This window comes from Rhinolophus sinicus, chromosome 14 (assembly GCF_057876585.1).
Source record: "Rhinolophus sinicus isolate RSI-liver-muscle chromosome 14, RSI-T2T, whole genome shotgun sequence".
NCBI classification, from domain to species: Eukaryota; Metazoa; Chordata; class Mammalia; order Chiroptera; family Rhinolophidae; genus Rhinolophus; species Rhinolophus sinicus.
The window spans coordinates 181,160,621-181,180,656 of NC_142514.1; the positions used below are offsets into that span (position 1 = coordinate 181,160,621).

Consider the following 20,036-nt stretch of genomic DNA (forward strand, 5'->3'; position numbering starts at 1 on the left):
TGATTATGCTTCCTATATCTAACACAATAAAAGAAAGATTAAAAATATTTTCAGGGATAAGAAAATTTAAAAAAGAACAGTGTAATTGTGGGAAAAAGTAGGACTTCTAAAAATGAAAAATGCTATATATTTGGCGGCTGATTGGATTCAGTATTCTCTGAGATCTCAGAGAAAAATAAAGAGCCATCTGAAGAATGCAAGAAGGAAAACTCTATTAGGCTTGTCGACTCAAGCAGTTTTAACAAACAACTCTCAAGTCCAAGAGATTTCATATTATAAAAAGTTTTCTTGCTCATTCAAAGTATAATGCAAGTCAGACAGCTTTCCTTGGCAGCTCTTCTCAAATGGGGATCTAGACTTCTCCCTATGAATAACTGACACATTGGGGTCCTTTGCTTTCTCTTAGACAGAAGTGTGTGTGTGTGTGTGTGTGTGTGTGTGTGTGTGTCCACACGTGTGGGCAAGAAATGCATATTTTCCATAAGTAAACTGAAAAATAACCTGGCGGTGTAATGTATATTATTGTCATTTACAATTAACTTTTACTTTATACTTAAAAATTTTTTTTTATTGGGGAACAGTGTGTTTCTCCAGGGCCCATCAGCTCCAAGTCGTTTTCCTTCAATCTAGTTGTGGAGGGCACAGCTCAGCTCCAAGTACAGTTGCCGTTTTCAGTCTTTAGTTGCAGGGGGCGCAGCCCACCATCCCATGCAGGAATTGAACTGCCGACCTTGTTGTTGAGAGCTCACGCTCTAACCAACTGAGCCACCCCACTTTATACTTTCATTTAAATAGGTTTTAAGACATCCAAGCTAGACATAAAAGCTATCAACAATGTCTGGAATTTTTGCCTTACAACACTAGAAAAATCACTTGGCTAATATTAATAGCTTAAAAATTGTCTTTAAATGATTAGAATAAAGAAATCTCAAGATGCTATTTTTTTCTTCATCGCAGGTGTAGATATAATTAATTCTCAATGAAGGAAAAGACAAATTAGATGTAATCATATTTGTTTTTTTCTTTCCTAGTATTGGTTTTTAAAATACTTGGGACATCTGGATATGTAAGAATTTTATTTGTGTAATTTCAGTGAAGATCTAGTTGAAATCATCTTGATATGAATTTGCGAAATTACTATCATTATATAACATACTCCTTATTAACTTGTATTTCAACACCAATTTCTCCAATGCTTGCTGTACTTGACCATCAGTCAGCAGTGTGTATAAATTAAACAATGCATGATTAAGCATAAACAAATTAAAATTCCAAACAGTGCAAACCATCACCATTGCTGGTAATTCAGCAGAGTGAGACACCCACTAATTCATGAGCATAATTCATCTGATCTTGACCAACTGCTCTACTTTACTGGGCAGAATTCTCTTTGCTGCATTTAAAAAAGACAAATACTTTAAAACTAGTTTGCTAATTCAAAAAGAGGAAAATTAGAACAGGTTTCCAGGTTACGGCAAGATCTGAAACTAGCAAGCCCTACTGGCATGTTTCCTCAAACCCAAACCCAGAGGTGCCGGAGCAGTGAGAGTTTCAGAGATGAACTTCAATAAAACCTGAGAGAGAGTCCTAAAGAGGCACAGGTGGCTGGATCAGAGTGTGGGGGTGGAAACTGGCAGCCAGGGGCATGAATGGGCTCTTCTCAAGGGGAATACACCCCAGATGTGTTACTCGTTGCCCTCACATTAGGGCAGATCATTGCCCTATCTCTTGCTATCTTATTTTTTCCAGCTTTATTGAGATACAATTGAGATATAAATTGTGTAAATCTAAGGTGTTCGGTGTGATGGTTTGATACACACATATACTGTGAAATGTTTACCACAACCAGGTTACTTAACATACCCTTCACCTGACATAATTAGTATTGTGTTGTTGTTGTGATGAGCACATTAAAGTTCTACTCTCATAGCAACTTTCAAATATACAATACAGTATTGCTAACTGTAGTCCTTAGGACCTGCTATAGATCCTTAGTACCTTAGATCCTCCCAGGTTATAAATAGAAGTTTGTATTCTTTGACCAATATTTCCCCATTTCACCCCACTCCCAGCTACTGGCAGCAACTATTCTACTTTCTGTTTCTATGAGTTTGATGTTTTTAGATTATACAGTATTTATCTTTCTTTGTCTGACTTATTTCACTTGGCATAATGCCTTCAAGACCCATCCATATTGTTGCAAATAGCAGATTTGTTAATGGCTGAATAATATTCACATATATATTCACATAATAATAATAATATTATTATATATTCTTTAAAATTAATATTCACATAATAATAAGAATATTATTATATATATTCTTTAACCACTCATCCTTTAATGGACACTTAGGTTGTTTCCATGTCTGGGCTATTGTGAATAATGCTGTAATAATCTTAGGAGTGCAGATATCTCTTAGAGATACTGATTTCATTTCCTTTGGATATATACTTAGAAATGGGATTACTGGATCATATGGTAGTTCTATTTTTAATATTTTTGAGGGATCTCCATATTGTTTTCCATAGCAACTGCACCAATTTACATTCCCACCAACAGTGCACAGGGTTTCCTTTTCTCCACATCCTCGCCAGCATTTATGATGTTTTGTCATTTTGAAAATAGCCATTCCAACTGGTGTGAGTGATATCTCACTGTGGTTTTGATTTGCATTTCCCTGATGACTAGTGATGCTGAGACTCTTTTCAGGTACTTCTTGGCCACATGTATGTTTTCTTTGAATGGCTATTCAGGTTCTCTGCTCATTTAAAATTGGATTGTTGTTTTACACAAATTGTTTATATATTTTGTATATTTTTATATATTTTATATATTTTGTATAAATTCTTTATATACATCTTATTCAAAGGCTTTTCCTTCTACCTCATTTCTAACTTGATTAAGGATGTTGAAATGTTTCAGAACAGTACCACTGTATTTTAGATGAGATTTCTGATTTCAAGAAAATATAAAAGTAAGTATAAGATAAAATAATTCTTTGTTAAGGATATATCACAGTGCCCCCAAAGTAAGTTCTGTCAGAAGCAGTACTATCAGCAACCTATAAAAGATGCAATATGCTGAGTTGCCCTATGATAAGTCTGTAATAGCTATTTGAATAGCATGAAGGCCATCTTATTCAACTGTGATTACTTCACTCCTGACTGGGCATTTAAGGTTAGACTATAATTCTGCATGTATTGACAGATAGTCAAATTTAACTTAAAAGGTGCCACTAAAGGGGCCGGCCGGTGGCTCAGGTGGTTAGAGCTCCAGGCTCCGAACTCCGAAGGCTGCCGGTTTGATTCCCACATGGACCAGTGGGCTCTCAACCACAAGGTTGCCAGTTCAATCCTTCGAGTCCCGCAAAGGATGGTGGGCTCCGCCCCCTGCAACTAAGATTGAACATGGCACCTTGAGCTGAGCTGCCTCCCGGATGGCTCAGTTGGTTGGAGCGCGTCCTCTCAACCACAAGGTTGCCGGTTTGACTCCTGCAAGGGATGGTGGGCTGCGCCCCCTGCAACTAGCAATGGCAACTGGACCTAGAGCTGAGCTGCGCCCTCCACAACTAACACTGAAACAACAACTTGACTTGGAAAAAAAGTCCTGGAAATACACACTGTTCCCCAATAAAGTCCTGTTCCCTTCCCCAATAAAATCTTTAAAAGAAAAAAAAAAAAAAAAAGGTGCCACTAAAATAAAAAACTGAAAATATGTCTTAAAAATTGTTTATATGGGAAAAATAAGATTCTGAGATAGTCTGTGTAAAGAGAGATTATGAATGACAGGAGTTGGCAAATTAACGTGCTAAATCAAATTCCATGAATAGAATTTTCATGACATGAAAATTAGTTATCAAAATTAGTTATCTATTACTATATAACAAATTATCCAAACCACAGCAGCTAGAAACAATAAACATTATCACACAGTTTCTGTGAGTTGGAGAACAGGGCATGACTTAACTGGGTGCTTCTGGCACAAGGTCTTTCCTGAGAAAAAAGTCAAGCTGTGTCCCAGGCTTGAAGAGTCATCTGGAGGTTTACCTTTATCTGGAGGGAAGAGTTGTTGTTCATTTCCATGATAATCCATGTGCTGTTTGATAAGCCTGGAGCCATTGCCAGCTACATCTCTCCACAGAACTGCCTTATGACCCGGCAGCGGAGCTCTTCCCTATAGTGAATGATGGGAGAGACAGAAAGAGAGAGAGAGAAGATTGAGAGATTGACCAAGACTAAAACTATTGTCTTTTTATAACCTAATCCCAGAGGTGCTATCCCATCATTTGTGATTTGTTTTATTTCTTAGAAGTGAGTCAACAAGGCCAAAACACCCTCAAGAAGAAGTCATTGGGGACCTTGTTAAGAACAATTTTGGTGAGTTTGAAAGCCTCATTGGTGTGGGGGAAGGCATGACAGAAAATGGGGAGGTACATTCTTTGGAAGGTCTTGGATATTTAAGGTAGTAACTGGAAGAGGATGTGGGATCCTAGGAATTTTGGGAATAGAATTGAGAGGCCAAAAATAAATTTTTATATTTATGATTCATTGATTTTTGACAAGGATGTGAAACAATAGTGTTTTCATCAAATTATGCTGGTTAACTAGATATCCAAATGCAAAAGAATTAAATTGAGTACTACTTCATATAATACACATAAATGAATTCAAATTGGATTATAGACCTAAATGTACAAGCAAAACTATAAAATTCCTGGAAGACAACATTGGAGTAGATCTTCCTGACCTAAGGTTAGACAATAGTTTCTTGGATATGACACCAATAGCAAAAGTGACAAAATAAAATAATAGGTCAGTGAAATTCAAAGTTAATAACTTTTGCGATTCAAAAAATACCCTAAATAGAGTGAAATGACACCTCATAGAATGGAAGAAAATATTTGAAAAATCATATCTTTGACACTGCTGATAAAATATGTGTGTCCAGAATGTGCAAAGAACTCATACAACTCAACAATAAAATGACAAACACAATTTAAACAATAGGTAAAGGAGTTGAATATACATTTATCCAAAGATGATCAGTATTGTCAATAAGCCTATCAAGAGATGCTCAACATATTAGTTATTAGGGAAATACAAATGATAATGAAATACCACTGCATACCCATTAGTATGGTTAAAATAAAAAAGACAGAAATAACAAGTGCTGACAAGGATGTGGAGAAATTGAACCCTTATACATTTGTTGCTGGTAGGAATGTAAAATGGCGTATCCAGTATGGAACAGAGCTTGGCAGTTCCTCGAAATGTTAAACATAAGGTTACTATATGACCCAGGGATTCAAATTTCAGGTATTTCATATAAATTAAATCATGTAATATGGGCTATTTCTAAAATGGCTCCTTTCACTTTGCATAATGTTTTAAAGCTTTATCCATGTTATAGTATAAGGTGTGATCAAACAATATGGTAAATGTTTAAATTAAAAAAATTTATTACAGTAAAAGATATATTGCCATTAATTTCCCTAAAAGACTCCTCCTCGCTTCGAACACACCGATGCCATTGTTCTTGCCACTTTCTGAGGCAGTTCTAGAAATCCTCTTTCGTGAGTATCTTCACTTCATCCTCCATCATGACAATGTTCTGTTCACACATTGCTTCTGGTACGGCAATTTCTATCAAATAAAAACATTAAGGTGTGTCCTCATCCACCTTATTCACCGGATCTGGCACTGTGCAACTTCTGGCTGTTCCCCAATGTCAAATTGACCATGAAAGGAAAACGTTTTGAATCGATTCAGGACATGGAGGCACCATGACAGTGTGACTAAAGACACTCACGAAAGAAGACTTCCAGAACTGCTTCAGAAAGTGGCTATAACGATGGGATAAGTGTGTTCCAAGCTAGGGGAAGTATTTTGAAGAGGATTAATGACAATGTGTCTTTTATTGTAGTAAATTTTTTTATTTAAACATTCACCGTATTCTTTTTATTACACCTCACATGTATCGATACTTCATTCTTTTTAATTGCCAAATAATATTCCATCGTATGGCTACACCACCTTTTGTTTTCTCATTCCATCTACTTATGAACGTTGTGTTTTCCACACTTTCATGCACTCCTTCTTCATCTTGTAAATCAGCTTTCAAAACTCAGGTGCCCAAAGCACCCACTCTGACTTAGTGGAACTTACTGAAAGGTGATGTTTTCTCCCTAGTTTTTTCTTCAGTTTTTCTGTAGCACATTGTGCATCTGCTGTGTAAGTATCTTATAAGACCAGAATTATCAGAGTGTAATTATTTACATACATGTCTCTTATTCTTTAGACTTTGAGACCACTGAAGACCTTGTTTTACACAAGATCTTGTGTAATGGTTAATTTTGTGAGTCAGCTTGGCTGGGTCACAAGCTGCCCAGATATTTGGTTTGATATTATTTCTGTGTGTGTGTGTGTGTGTGTGTGTGTGTGTGTGTGTGTGTGTGTGTGTGTGTGAAGGTGTTTCCAGAATGAGATTAGCATTTGAATCAGTCGATTGAGTAAAACAGATGCTCTCCCCCGTGTGGCTGGACATCATTCTATCCACTGAGCGTCTCAATAGAACAAAAAGACAGAGGAAGCAGGAGTTTCCTCTGTCTGTCTAACTGTTAAGATGGGACATTGGTCTTCTCCTGTCTTTGGACTGGGACTTACACCACTGGCACTTCTGCTTCTCAGGCTTTTGGACTCTGATTAGAACTATACCACTGGCTTCATGGTGTGTCCAGCTTGCAGATAGCAGATCATCGCACTTCTCAGCCTCCATAACCACGTGAGCATTGCCTTATAATAAATATCCCTTGTTTCTATGGAGAACACTGACTAGCTGTATTTCAAGAATTAGTGCATAAAAGCTTCTCAAAAATGTTGTGTGAACAAATACATAAACCCGAAAAAAGAGAAACTCACCTATAGACTAATGCTGCTTTCCTCTCCTCAATCAGTGTTCCCCTTTGCCAGTACCTTAAAATCAATGTAAATTCTTGGAATTATTTGAATTGAAATAGAACATCTGGTTTCAAAAGACCATGGTCACATCACACTCTAGTTGGCTTTAATTTGACTCACGATTGTTTTAAATTATGCATTTTATCAACACATAATATTAAAAAGCAAAAACACTTGCCTTCTGGTTTTTCCACAGAAAAATCATAAAGTAGCTTACTTTTTAGCTATATGCAGTTATAGTGGAGAGACCAGCCCAACCTCCTGGTATGGTCAGGATCTACTAATCCAGTCAGGTTAGTGACTCCTTTCCTTGACTGCTGGCTTCTGAGCATAGTTTAATATCTGATACTTGCTCTGTGTCTCCTAGTGCAAATGTTCCCATTCTGGATGTAAAGACCTCACTACTCATAGACTTTTGATTTACAGGGAGAGGAAGAACAGATTCTTCAGGTAGGGCACCAAGAGTCTGGTAACTGGGGCCATTTCAGCTCCCACCATTTTGTTCCCAAACTATTTATTCTACCTACAGAGGACAAAGCACCAGGTAGTAGTTTTCTTGGTGTAGAATTAACTCCTGGTCATTCGCAGAATGTAAAAGAACTTATGAGACTCTACAAGAGTAAGATTTATTGAAAGTCAAAGAGAGACAGTCTGGCAAAGGAAAGTTTTTCCAGGATAGAGCCCAGTAGGGACAGCTGCGGAAGACCTTGCAAATTACTGGCAAAGGGACTTTTGCCAAGGTACAGCCGCCCCCATGAGAAGGAGTGCTTGGGTTTTATATTTTTCTAGCAAGATGTAGGGTGCTTGTCAGATTGCAGGGGGGCTGCCATTACAATTGTCTTTTGGGAACTGTCCTGTTCCCATCTATGCTGGATGTCAGCTTGCAGGGGGTTGCTGTTGCTATTGGGAACTGTTCTGTTCACATCCATGATGGGTGTTTGTTAGTTTGCAGGGGGTTGCTGTTGCAATTGGGAACGTTCTGTTCCCACCTATGATGGATGTAAGGTGCTTTTCAGCGTGCAGGAGCAGTGCTGGTCAGGGGAGTCAGAGCCAAGTGGTTAATGTTTAAGCTTTTTCCTGTTGGCACACAAGCTCGCTTCTGTTAACTCTTTGACTGTCCCATCCTACCAGCTCACAAGCCCGCTCCTGTTAACTCTTTACTTGTCTCATCAGTGGTCATTGATTTAGAGTGAATGCTGCACCCTGGAAAATAGTTTCCCATCTTTGCAGGGTATTATTTCCAAAGTAGCTCCTTAGATACCCTTTCACAAGGCTATATCGCTCTATGAGCCCCGCAGCTTCTGGGTCATAGAATGTGCAATAGAACCAGTGAATTGCATGGTTATGAGCCCACTTCCACACCTCCTTTTCTGCCTTTTGGGTGCTTTAATTCAATGAAGGGCTATGAAGGCTCTTGTTTTGCTGGATCATACACTCTCTATGCCTTTAGATAGTTGTGCTGGCTGAGGTCAAGGCAAGACAGAGATGCTTACCCAGAATCTCTGTTATTGTAGTTAATATATATCACTACCCCTTTTGAAGGTGAAAGGGGTCTAATATAATCAATTTGACATCAAGATATTGGATGGTCTCCTTGAGGTGTTGTGTGAGTGACTCAGCCTTGGTCTCCGTTGTTTGCAGATTGACATTCAGCAGCCCTGGCAGCTAGTTCAGACTTGGCGAGTGGGAGTGCATGCTGTGACCTATGCAGAGCTTCAATCTCCGCCATCATGGCCCTTCTAATCAGAGGACTGCTTGTGCACAGCGACTCTGAGTCATTCTGGATATTTTTTTTAGTGCCTTTTCCCTTCTTCCATGGTGTATGGTCATATGGACTGTTACATGTGATACAAAGACCTTCACACCTCACGTACACTCCCATAGATATATCCACATGCCTCTTCCTCATACCTTCTTTCTTTCTTTCTTTCTTTCATCCAGTCTTTCCTTTCTGTTTTCAGGCCCAGTCACCAAATTAAGCCATTTGCAGCACCCAATCACCCATATATATATCTTACCTCAGGCTGATTCTATTTAGACACCAAAAAAACAGAGCAATATGATGAGTTGCCCTATGATAAGTCGGTAATAACTATTTGAATAGCATGAAGGCCATCTTATTCAACTGTGATTACTTCACTTCTGACTGGGCCTTTAGGGTTAGACTATAATTCTGCATGTATTTCTAATGTGCGAAGATTTTTTTCAGTCATTTATTGTCTTTAAATTATATACTTACACAGCAGAGAAACTAGATTGTTTCTTTATATATAAATGCCATTATAAGCATTTGACAGTTTATCTTGTAGGAGGTATACTCAGAGGTAATAATGAATAATGTAATATTACAAATTCACAAATTATGTATTTGACTTCTCAAATACATACATACTGATGTTAACCATCTATAAAAAGCTAGTTTATAAATATTATTGTATGTTTTTTGTAGAAGCATTTGGTCTAAGTAGTGCCACTACGGTCAGATTTATTTCAATGTCACTGAGCAATCAATTGCATTTAATCTAAATAAACTGCAAAATTGCCCAATGTACAATTTGTATTACTGAACAAAATACATTACAGCTGTCAACTCTGAATTTCCCATGGACCAGTTCTTCACTATGTTTGTAGAACTCAGTCTAGCAAAATTAGAGGAAAAGCCTTCAGGTTTTTGCTCTGACTTGTAAAGAGTATGGAAGATGTCATTTGTGTCATTACACACAAAAAATTGCATAACTATTCTTAGATCCATCAGAGGATTGAGATTAAGGGTACCTACTGTCCCCAAAACTGGGGAGACAGAAAGCTACATAAAGTCACAGGTTACCAGGAGCACAAGCTCACTGCTGGCGCCAGCGCTGGCAGGAACACGTAGACTGTAGTGGAAGAGTTATCAGGGTCTCAGTGTAGACTAGTTTGAGCTTTAAAAGCTGTGGGGGAGTGAGGCTCCCACACATTCATGGAGCCCCGACAGATTCTCACTATGAAGACCAAAGAAAAACGCCTTCTTCCTTCAATAGGAAGAGGAGCACAGTGAACATTCTGAATTATACCCAGAGTCAGAGTATCTGCTCTTGGCTCTGTTCTCTGTAAAGAAGGCCAGACCTGCAAAGAAACAACCTTACCAAAGCCTTATCTGACACGGAGAAAAGCAATTAGTCAACTCCAGCCCCCTCCAGCCTTTCTGTTGCACACAAAGGGAAAGAGAAAAACAATGAAACTCATCTGAAGACCACAGTGCGGGGACTCCGGCCCACCACAAAGGAAAAAATAATTAAAAATTATTCATACTATTATAGGATGTTTTTCTTCCCCAGTATCCAACTACCACATCAACAAGGCCCTGGGACAATAACAGTGAATTACAAGGGAGAGAGCTGCAAGACACAGATTCCATATGAAGAGTTTCTAGAGATTTCACATAAGAAGACCCAAAGACAATCGGGGAGAATGAAGAAAAGTACACTAGAGGAAATTGAAGCCTCTGACACATACAGACAGACACAAAAAACATTAAACACAGCCTATCTTATAGGCAGATAAATATTAAACCTCACACTAAAGGTCTATTTATTTCAATCTGATTACCCAGTGCATCAGAGACAAAGCAAACATCAGAGACAGACTCAGATGTGGCATGGCATTTGGAATTATCAGACATGGAATTTAAAATAACTATGATCAATATGCTAAGGGAACTAATGGGAGAAGTGGACAATATGCTAGAATAGACAGGTAACATAAGCAGAGAGCTGGAAATAAGAGGGAACCAAATGGAAATACTAGAAATCAAAAACTCTGTAATAGAAATGAATGCCTTTGGTAGACTCAACAGTAGATGGGACATGACTAAGAAAAGAATAAACTTGAAGATTTGTCAATAGAAACCTTCCAAACTGAAATGCAAAGAGAAAACAGAATGGCAAATAAGTAACAGAGTATCCAACAACTGTGGAACAATTGCAAAAGGTGTAATATGCATATAATAGGACTACCAGAAGGAGAAGAATGAGAGAAAGGAGTAGTGGAAATATTTAAAGTAACGATGGCTGAACATTTTCCAAAACTAAGGACAAACACCAAATCTAAATCAGTGGAAAGGCCCTAACTCTTTATTTCTTTTAAGAGTAGACAAATGCGTACAGGCAGAAATTGTATCACTGGTTGCCAGAGTTCGGATGGAGGTAATCAGGATTGAGTGTTAATAGCAATGGTGTTTTTCAGGGGGAGGGGGGGCGACGAAAATGTTCTAAAATTAGACAATTATTATGGTTTCAAAGTAGACAAAACAAACAAACAACAGAAACAGACTTGTAGAAACAGAGACCAAAGGGATGGTTACCAGAGGGAGGGTGTGGGAGATGGGTGAAAATGGGAAGGGGAATATAGTCAATAATACTGTGATAAGTTGACGCGGTGACAGATGGTTACTAGAATTAGTGGGGTGATCACATTGTAAGGTATAAAAATGTCGAATCACTATATTGTATACCTGAAACTAACAAAACCACTATAAGATTGAATACCAACTATAGTTAAATAAAAAATAAATTAAAAGACTCTAAGATAGTTATTAAATGTGTTCCCAAAACATGTTTGAGAACTAAAGAAAGGCATGATAACAACGACTTGTCAAATAGAATCAATAAAGAGACAGATGTTATGAAAGGAACTACTCGAAAATTTATGATTTGAAAAGCACAGTTGCTGAAGTGATAAATCCATTAAATGTCCCAACAGTATATTAGAAATGGCAGAAAAAAGAATCAGTGAATGTGAAGACAGAGCAATAGAGATTATGAAACATGAAGAACAGAAAGAAAAAACAGTGGAGAATTCTCCAAGAAAGCATAACAACCGTTATTGTGTATGCACCAAAAAACAGAGCATCGAAAGAGGTAAAATCTGATAGAACTGTAAGGAGAAATAGGTGTTACAGACTTCAACACCCTTCTATGAGAAATGAACAGCTCCAGCTGGCAGAATATCAGTAAGGACACAGCTGTACTCAACAGCACCATCAACCAACTCTACAATTGACATTTGTAGACTACTTCATTCAACAATAGCAGAGTACACATTCTTTTCAAGCTCATATGACACAATCACCAAGATACACCACATTCTGGGCCATAAAATACACCTTAACAAATTTAAAATATAGATATCATACAATGTATGCTCTCACACAACAATGGAATTTAACTAGAAATCAACAAGAAAAGATAGTTAGAGTATCCCAAACTACTTGGAGATTAAACAACACTATCAATAACACATAGGGCAGAGAAGAAATCTCAAGAGCAACTTAAAAATATTTTGAACTAAATGAAAATGAAAATACAACTTATGAAAATTCGCGGGATGTTGTGTAATCATTGTTGGAGCGAAATTTACAGCATTGAATGCATATATTATAAAAGGCAAAAGATCTTACATCATCGATCTAAGGTTCCATTTTAGGAAACTATAAAAAGAATTAAATCAAAAGTAAGCTGAAGAAAAGAAATGATAAAAATTAGAGCAGAAATCAATGAAACTGAAAACAGGGAATTGATACACTAGAAAATCAATGCAATCAAAAGATAGCTCTTTGAGAAGATCAATAATATAGATAATTTCTGTGAAATGCATAAATTAGTCAAATTCCTAGAGACCGAAGTAGATTAATGGTTGCTAAGAGCTGGGGTTGGGCTGGGAATTGGAGAGTGACTCCTCATGGGTACAAGTTTATTTTGTGGTGAAAATGTTTTACAATGAGATGGATGCATAACTCTGAATGACCAAAACCCATGGAGTATTACATTTTAAAGAGTGAATTATATGGTATGTAAATTATATGTCAACAAGCCTTCAAAAGAATTTTTAATGGAAGATTTAGTACTAACAATGGTAACATTTTCCTCCATATTTTCTCTTTAATTCTTCCATAGCACATTGCACATTTGTCATATATGTTTTGAAATGTCAGAGTGTAGTTATTTGTATACCTCTCCCTTATGCACTGTAGGATAAGACCCTTGAAGACCTTGTCTTACACATTGCTGTCGAGTTTAGGGGTAACACAAGTCATGAACATTAGAGGACTTCTCCTGGAAGAGAAGTTCTCACAAGTGTTATCTGAATGACTCAATCAATAAGCCTGCAAAAATAATCCTCTTTAGGAGCTTTCCACCGGCTTAGCCCTTTGTCCTCCATCACTACCCACCCTGCTCCCATTTTGAATAACTTATTTTCAGTGTGAATTCATGGTTTGATTTGACTTGAAACAGAATGTCACTTCCCAAAAGGGAAAGATTGCAGCGTATTTCACTTGCTTTAATTTAACTCAGGACTGTTTTCATTCACTCTTTTAATCAAAATTCAAGCAAAGCACTTACTTTCAGTACTTTTCATAGAAAAAGAAAAAAAAATCTCACTTTTGAGTCTCACAAATGACATGTGAAAAGGGCTGCAAACCATACGTAGCAGGTTTGTTTATTTATTTAGACATGGAGCTCAAAGTCCAGTGCTACTTTGGGGCACTGCTGATGGAAAGAATTTTCACCAAGTAGACCTTTAAAGACCTTCTATTGTCAGCTGCTGGAAGTATCTAGGCAAAATATTTCTCTTTGACTTTAAAGAAAACGGCTACCTACCTGATCCCCAAACAACGTGGAGAAACAACTGTGGAGGTGAGACAAGGCTCATTGAGGAGAAAGTGTGGTCAGGACCAACACACACTTAATGTGACGGAGTGGAAGGAAACCTGTTTTTCCTTTGACCTTTCCCAGATACAGTCATTGGGGATCCTCTTGGGAATCGCCTGTTCATCTTCCATGGCCTTTCATCACCTCCTGGAGCAAGCTGGAGGCATGGGCAGATTCCAGAGCCTTCAGATAGCTTTCCATTGTATTTCCATCCTCATGGTGTACCCTCATATTCTATTGGAAAACTTCACTGCAGCTGTCCCCGATCACCGTTGCTGGGTCCACAGCCTCGACAATGACACTGTCTCTGCTAATGGCACTGGAATCCACAGGCAAGACATTCTCCTGAGAATCAGCATCCCGCTGGACTCAAATCTGAGACCGGAAAAGTGTCGACGTTTCCTCCACACTCAGTGGCAGCTCCTTCACCTGAATGGAACTTTCTCCAACATGAGTGAGCTGGACACGGAGCCCTGTGTGGATGGCTGGGTGTATGACCGAAGCGCCTTCTCGTCCACCATCGTGACTCAGGTAAGAGGCCCCTTTTCCTCTCATGAGTCCATCGCCTGGGAGTTTAGGGTTAACACAAGTCATGAACATTAGTCACTACGCAGGTGCTCAATTTTTACTCCTTCAGCAAATATTAATTGCTTCTATGAAATGCCAGACATCTACATATTTAATGAGTCTACTGAACTGAAAAACAGACATTATCTTACTATTATATGGCTGTTATTTTTAGGAAGACCAAAGGTCAAGCAAGTATTTTATGTCACGTGTTAAAAATGTTATGCAATGTCAGTAATCGTCAGCCACGCTTGCAAATTAGAAGCATCTGGGAAGCTGATGAAAACCACCAAGCCCAGACTGCATCCAGAGCAGTCAGATGAGAAGATCCGTGGTGAACTTCTGGCATCAGTAGACTTTAAAGCTCCTTTAAGGATTGCACTCTGTAGCCAAGGTTGACAACCACTTAGTATGGTGTAAAAGAAGGCGTTAATACAGCCAACAGGTTCAGAGGAGCCTTCCCAGTGGAAGTTATGTTTAAGCTGAGACCTGAGTAATAAAGATCAGCTAATGCAAAAAATAGAAGCTGGAGAGAAAGAAGGGACCTGATGTAAGAAACCTGAAGATCATTTTAGTTGATTCAATCAGGTTTCTACTGAGGGGTTATAAGCAGCTGTGAAACTCTGCTGTGATGGCTTCTTTCCCTTCCAGTGGGACCTGGTATGTGAATCTCAGTCACTGAAATCAATGGTCCAATTCTCATTCATGGCTGGAATGCTGCTGGGAGGCATCATATATGGCCATTTATCAGACAGGTGAGTGTCTGGATCACAGCTCTCTTTACTCTGGGGTGTTGTCATGCACTCATGGATCATTCTTCCATTAAGAAACATTTATTACTAATTACACTGTCCTGGGGTTTCCTAGGCCCCCAGGGATCTAGAAACACAAATGGAGAATAACAGTCAGTGTGGGGAGTGCTATTTTTGTCTGCTGGGAGTACTGTGCGCAGGATAGAAAAACAACATCTCCACTGGACATGGTAGTCTTTTCGGACAGGGTTTAGACATGAGGTGCCACCACATGCAGTTTAGAAAGATGTCACCTGTGGGAACAGAGAAGATGTATCACGCCATGAGATTCATCCTGTTTGAATGCACAGGTGTGTAAAACAATGTTGCAGGTTGTGGCCAGAGGGCCATTTCATCCCTCCCTGGGAGCGTAATGCTATGGATTTCCCGAGCAAGGTCATCGTGTCCCGGTCTCCCGCTTGTGATGGGTAGACAGTCCTAAACTTGCGGTGTGCACAGCAATGTGTCTTGGTGGTTTATAGTAAGATCACTCCAGTAACCTCGATGCTTGTTTTTTAAAAACACAGCTCTTTAAAAGTAGGTTTTTCAACCAGGTAAGGTAATTAATCTAATGACAACTGCTGTCACCATTTGTGGTGTCAGAAACTGGAGTATCCTGTGCCTAATAATACTACTTCTGAATTAGACAGCCATCCACTGCCACCACCCAAGCATGTCTCCTGGGGGATATGGGGAATGAAGGTGCCCCTTACCATCTACTAGCATAATATCATCTGTTATCTCAGCTGCAAACTCTGAACTCTGAATATATGACAGTAAATGTAACTTATGAAAGTGTTCAGAGACATAGTGTTCATTCCTAACAGTTCTGTAACACAGAACTACCCACTTTACAGAAATAAAAATAAACCTATATCTACGGCTGATATATTTTTGAAAAGGGTGAGAAGACTAGTGAATGGGTAAAATATAGCCTCTTTAACAAATGATGCTGTGACTACTGGATATCCACATGCAAAAGCATGAAATTGGACCCTTAACAAATATTAACACAAAATGGAGTAGTGACTTAAAACGTAAGAGCTGAAACCATAAAACTCTTAGAAGAAAGCATAGGGGTAAATCTACATGACTTTGAGTTTGGCAATGGATTCTTAGATACGATGTGAAAAGCATGAGTAACAAAAGAAAATATAGATAGATTGAACTTCACCAAAATTAAAAACTGCTCTATATCAAAGGACATTATGAAGAAAATGAAAAGATAACCTAAGTAATGGGAGGAAATATTTGTAAATCATATATAAGGCATAAAGATGGGCAAATAGACCGATGGAGTAGGGTTTAATATCCAGAACATATAAAGAACTCTGACAATTCAACAACAAAAAGACAAAGAATCAAATTTTTAAATGGACAAAGGACTGGAATATACATTTCTTCAAAAATATATATGAATGTTGCGTGAGCACATAAAAAATGCTTAATATGTCATTAAAAATGCATCAAAAACCACAATAAAATGCCACTTCACACTGAATAGGGTGGTTATAATAAGTTTTTTTAAAAAACAACCACGAAAAATAACACGTATTCGCAAGAATGTAGAAAACTTGGAACTCTTGTACATTGCTTATGGGAAGGTAAACTGCTGTGAAAAATATTTTAGAAATTCTTCAAAAAGTTAAATTTAGAGAAACCAGGAAGCACACATGGAGGACAAAGTCAAGACTTCTGTTTTGGACGTAATAAATTGGAAATGCCTATTAGTCATTCGAGCAGGAGATGTCAAGTAGAGGAAAACACTGCAAAGAGTATGCAGTTGCTTGAAAACTGTTTGCCCAAATATGACCCTTAGCCAGGGTAATACTCAGCTAAAGAATACTCAAGCAGTTATGTTCCCATGACCCTCCCATTAAAAGGGAAATATACGGCCTAACAGGGAGACTCTAAGTGACTGTTTCAGGGTCAAGGCCAACATCTATTTTGATTGCCCAGTGCCCCTGATGTACTGATTGTTAAATATTTTCAATATGCCTCTGCCCATTAGAACACCCCTTTAATCTAAAACTCAAAAAAAAAAAATCAGTTATACTTTTCTGTCATACTTTTTCTCTTTTAATGTGTTGAATAAGTGTTTAAATGTTCAGATGTAAATAAAGCCATGAGAAATGTGTTGGGTTGGATTTCGCAGACAAGCCAGACCTCGCCTTGGCTTCAATGTGAGGGAAAGGGCCTTGCTGGTGTATCTCTATAGAGACTGGTTGTGTGATCCTCTGTTTCTTCATGCTCATCTCACCTATTTCTTTCCTGTGAGAACTTTCTCTAAGTCCCTTTGCCTGTCTGGGCCTCCTTTGTGTCCTAGTCTAGAGAAGCACATTGTCCAAGGGCTCTGCAGAGAGGGGCTCTTATGCAACTCATCAGCACGTGTTTCCTTTCACTTCATTTTATCTGTGGCCTTCATGGTCCTAGCGCCCCGAGTACAGATTTAGTAAAACCCTGTATTAGTCAGCTCCAGCTATGATAACAAAACACCATAGATTGGTGGCTGAAACAGCAGAAATGTATTTTCTCAAGTTCTGGAGGCTGGGAAGTCCAAGGTCCAGGGGCAGGGTGATTTGGTTCCTGGTGAGAACTCTCTTCTTGGCTTAAGGACAACTGTCTTCTTGCTGTGTCCTCACATGGCAGAGAGAGAGGGAGGGAAATCTCTCTGGTGTCTCTTTTTATAAGGGCACTAATCCCATCATGAGGGCCCCACCTCATGACCTCATGTAAAGCTAATTACCTCTCCAAAGCCTCATCTTCAAATACCATTTTATTGGGGATTAGGGCTTCAATATATGAATTTGGGGCAACACAATTCAGTCCATAGCAGATCCCTTGTAGTCTAGACATTATACAGAATCTACTATGTTAAATGCCTATGTTAGTATAAAGGACATTTGTGATGTGTTAAAATTTCCAATACAGTAGTCCCCCCTTATCCACAGGAAATACGTTCCAAGACCCCTAGTGGATGCCTGAAACTGGATAGCACCGAACCCTATAAATTTATGTTTTTCTTTCTTACACATATATACATACTTATGATAAAGCTTAAATTGTAAATTAGGTAAAGTAAGAGATTAACAATAACTAATAAAATAAGACAATTGTACCAATATATTGTAATAAAAGTTATGTGAATATGGCATTATTTAATAAAATAAGTTGCTTGAACACAAGCACTGTGATATGATGACAGTTGATCTGATAACTGAGCTGGCCATGCAGTGACTAAAGAGCACATACACATGGATACACTAGACAAAGGGATGATTCACGGCCCCGGGCGGGATGGAATGGGATGGAGATTTCATCCCGCTACTCAGAACAGGCAAGCAATTTAAAACATATGAATTGTTTACTTCTGGAATTCTCCATTTAATAGTTTTGAACTGCTGTTGGCAGTGGGTAACTGAAACCATGCGAAGTAAAACCGTGGATCAAAGCATACTACTGTATTGCAGCCTGTCTTATATGGTTTCAATTGGTCTCAAAGATTTACGGGCAACAGATTTGAGAAGAAGCTTTGCTATACTGAGTATCTATTTACAAACAGGAGGGTTGCTTGTGAGATCTATTGTTGATTCTTTAAAGTTTCAAGGGCAAAGTTTCACTTATTAAAACATCATCTACATTTCCAAGTGTGCCTCCTTTTTGATAATTTTTACAGCAAGTTGTTATTATGCCCATATCTAACCTGTTCCTGTTTCTCAGGTTTGGAAGGAGGTTAATTTTCAAATGGTGTCTCCTCCAATTCACCATTGCTGACATCTGTGCATCCGTTTCTCCCACCCTCCTCATTTACTGCTTGCTACGCTTCTGGGCTGGCCTTTGTATCAGCAGCATCCTGACAAATAATGTTTTGCTTAGTAAGTAAAAACTTTGGATCTTTGACCTTTTCCAAGCCCTCTTTTTGACTTTGAAATTCCAACTTTGTTTGAAGTCGAAATCCTGTTTGTGTTTTCTTTCAGTTATCGAATGGACAATGCCCAGATTCCAAGCCATGGGAATGACAGTGACAATCTGCTTTGCTTCTGTGGGTCAGATGCTTCTGGCAGGACTGGCTTTTGTCATTCGAGACTGGCACCTCCTTCAGCTGGTGCTTACCGCACCATTATTTGTCTTGTTTCTTGCTTCAAGGTAAAAGCTGTCTTTCTTCCTTTGTCTTAGAGGATCCTGGGAAGCGAGGTACAGGGACCCAGACACAGAATTCTATTTGGTCCTTAGTCAACACTTGAACACATGCTCTACTTATCTGTGCCTTATATACAATTCGAGAAGCAGAACAGGTAGGATTGCCAGATAACATCAGGGACACTCAGTTAAATTAGAATTTCAGATAAACAACATTTTTTTTTTTTGTATAATATCCCAAATACTGCATGCTGCACAGTTAATCTAAAAATTATTTATTGTTTATACACAATTTCTATTTATCTGAGAGTTCTGTATTTTTATTTCTAACCTGATAAAAATAGAGTGTCCCATTAAAGTAATATTTCAAATAAACAACAAATACTTTTTAGCGTAAGTATGTCTAAAATATTTCATGGGACATAGTTATACTCAAGAGTTACTCACATTCACTGTTTAAATTCAAATTTAACTCGGCAGACTATTTTTATTTGCTAAAACTGGTAAGGTCCCCTTGAATAAAAGGGGGGCCAATATGACTCCTACCGTATGTTCCCAGCAGTGAAGTTGTCCTCACTGCATGGAGCAGGCATCCTCACAGTTTCCCAGTTATGGTACAAGAGACCATGAGTTTACATTTCCTGGTATGACAAAACAAAGGGTAGGTATTAGATGGAAGAGGAGAGGCATTTCAGGACACAGGATGTGTGAAAAATGGGCAAATCATAGTTGGTTGCACCTCTGTCTTCTTCTTTGGTCAGGTGGCTGGCAGAGTCTGCTCGGTGGCTGATTATCACCAACAAACCCGAAAGGGGCTTAAAGGAACTTAGAAAAGCTGCGCACAAGAATGGAATAAAGAATGCTGGAGACAGCCTAACCATGGAGGTGA

General features: G+C 38.5%; 1 protein-coding gene across 5 annotated transcripts in view; it reads left to right on the forward strand.

The window, feature by feature from the left end:
• LOC109435828 (organic anion transporter 7-like) overlaps positions 1-20,036 on the forward strand; it is a 51,075-nt gene that overhangs the window by 11,756 nt on the left and 19,283 nt on the right. For 3 of the 5 annotated variants that reach the window (XR_016018395.1, XM_074336515.2, XM_074336516.2), the window contains exons 2-7: positions 4,313-4,380; positions 13,734-14,180; positions 14,868-14,971; positions 18,728-18,882; positions 18,985-19,153; positions 19,909-20,032. Coding sequence is in view for 4 of the 5 variants with exons in the window: in XM_074336515.2 (XP_074192616.1) it covers positions 4,313-4,380; positions 13,734-14,180; positions 14,868-14,971; positions 18,728-18,882; positions 18,985-19,153; positions 19,909-20,032 (1,067 nt within the window). In the remaining variant the exon portion in view is untranslated. Of the gene's footprint in view, positions 1-4,312; positions 4,381-6,690; positions 6,785-13,459; positions 13,635-13,733; positions 14,181-14,867; positions 14,972-18,727; positions 18,883-18,984; positions 19,154-19,908; positions 20,033-20,036 lie in introns of those variants that run through there. The other 2 variants (XM_074336514.2, XM_019713946.2) reach the window with 2 other exon arrangements.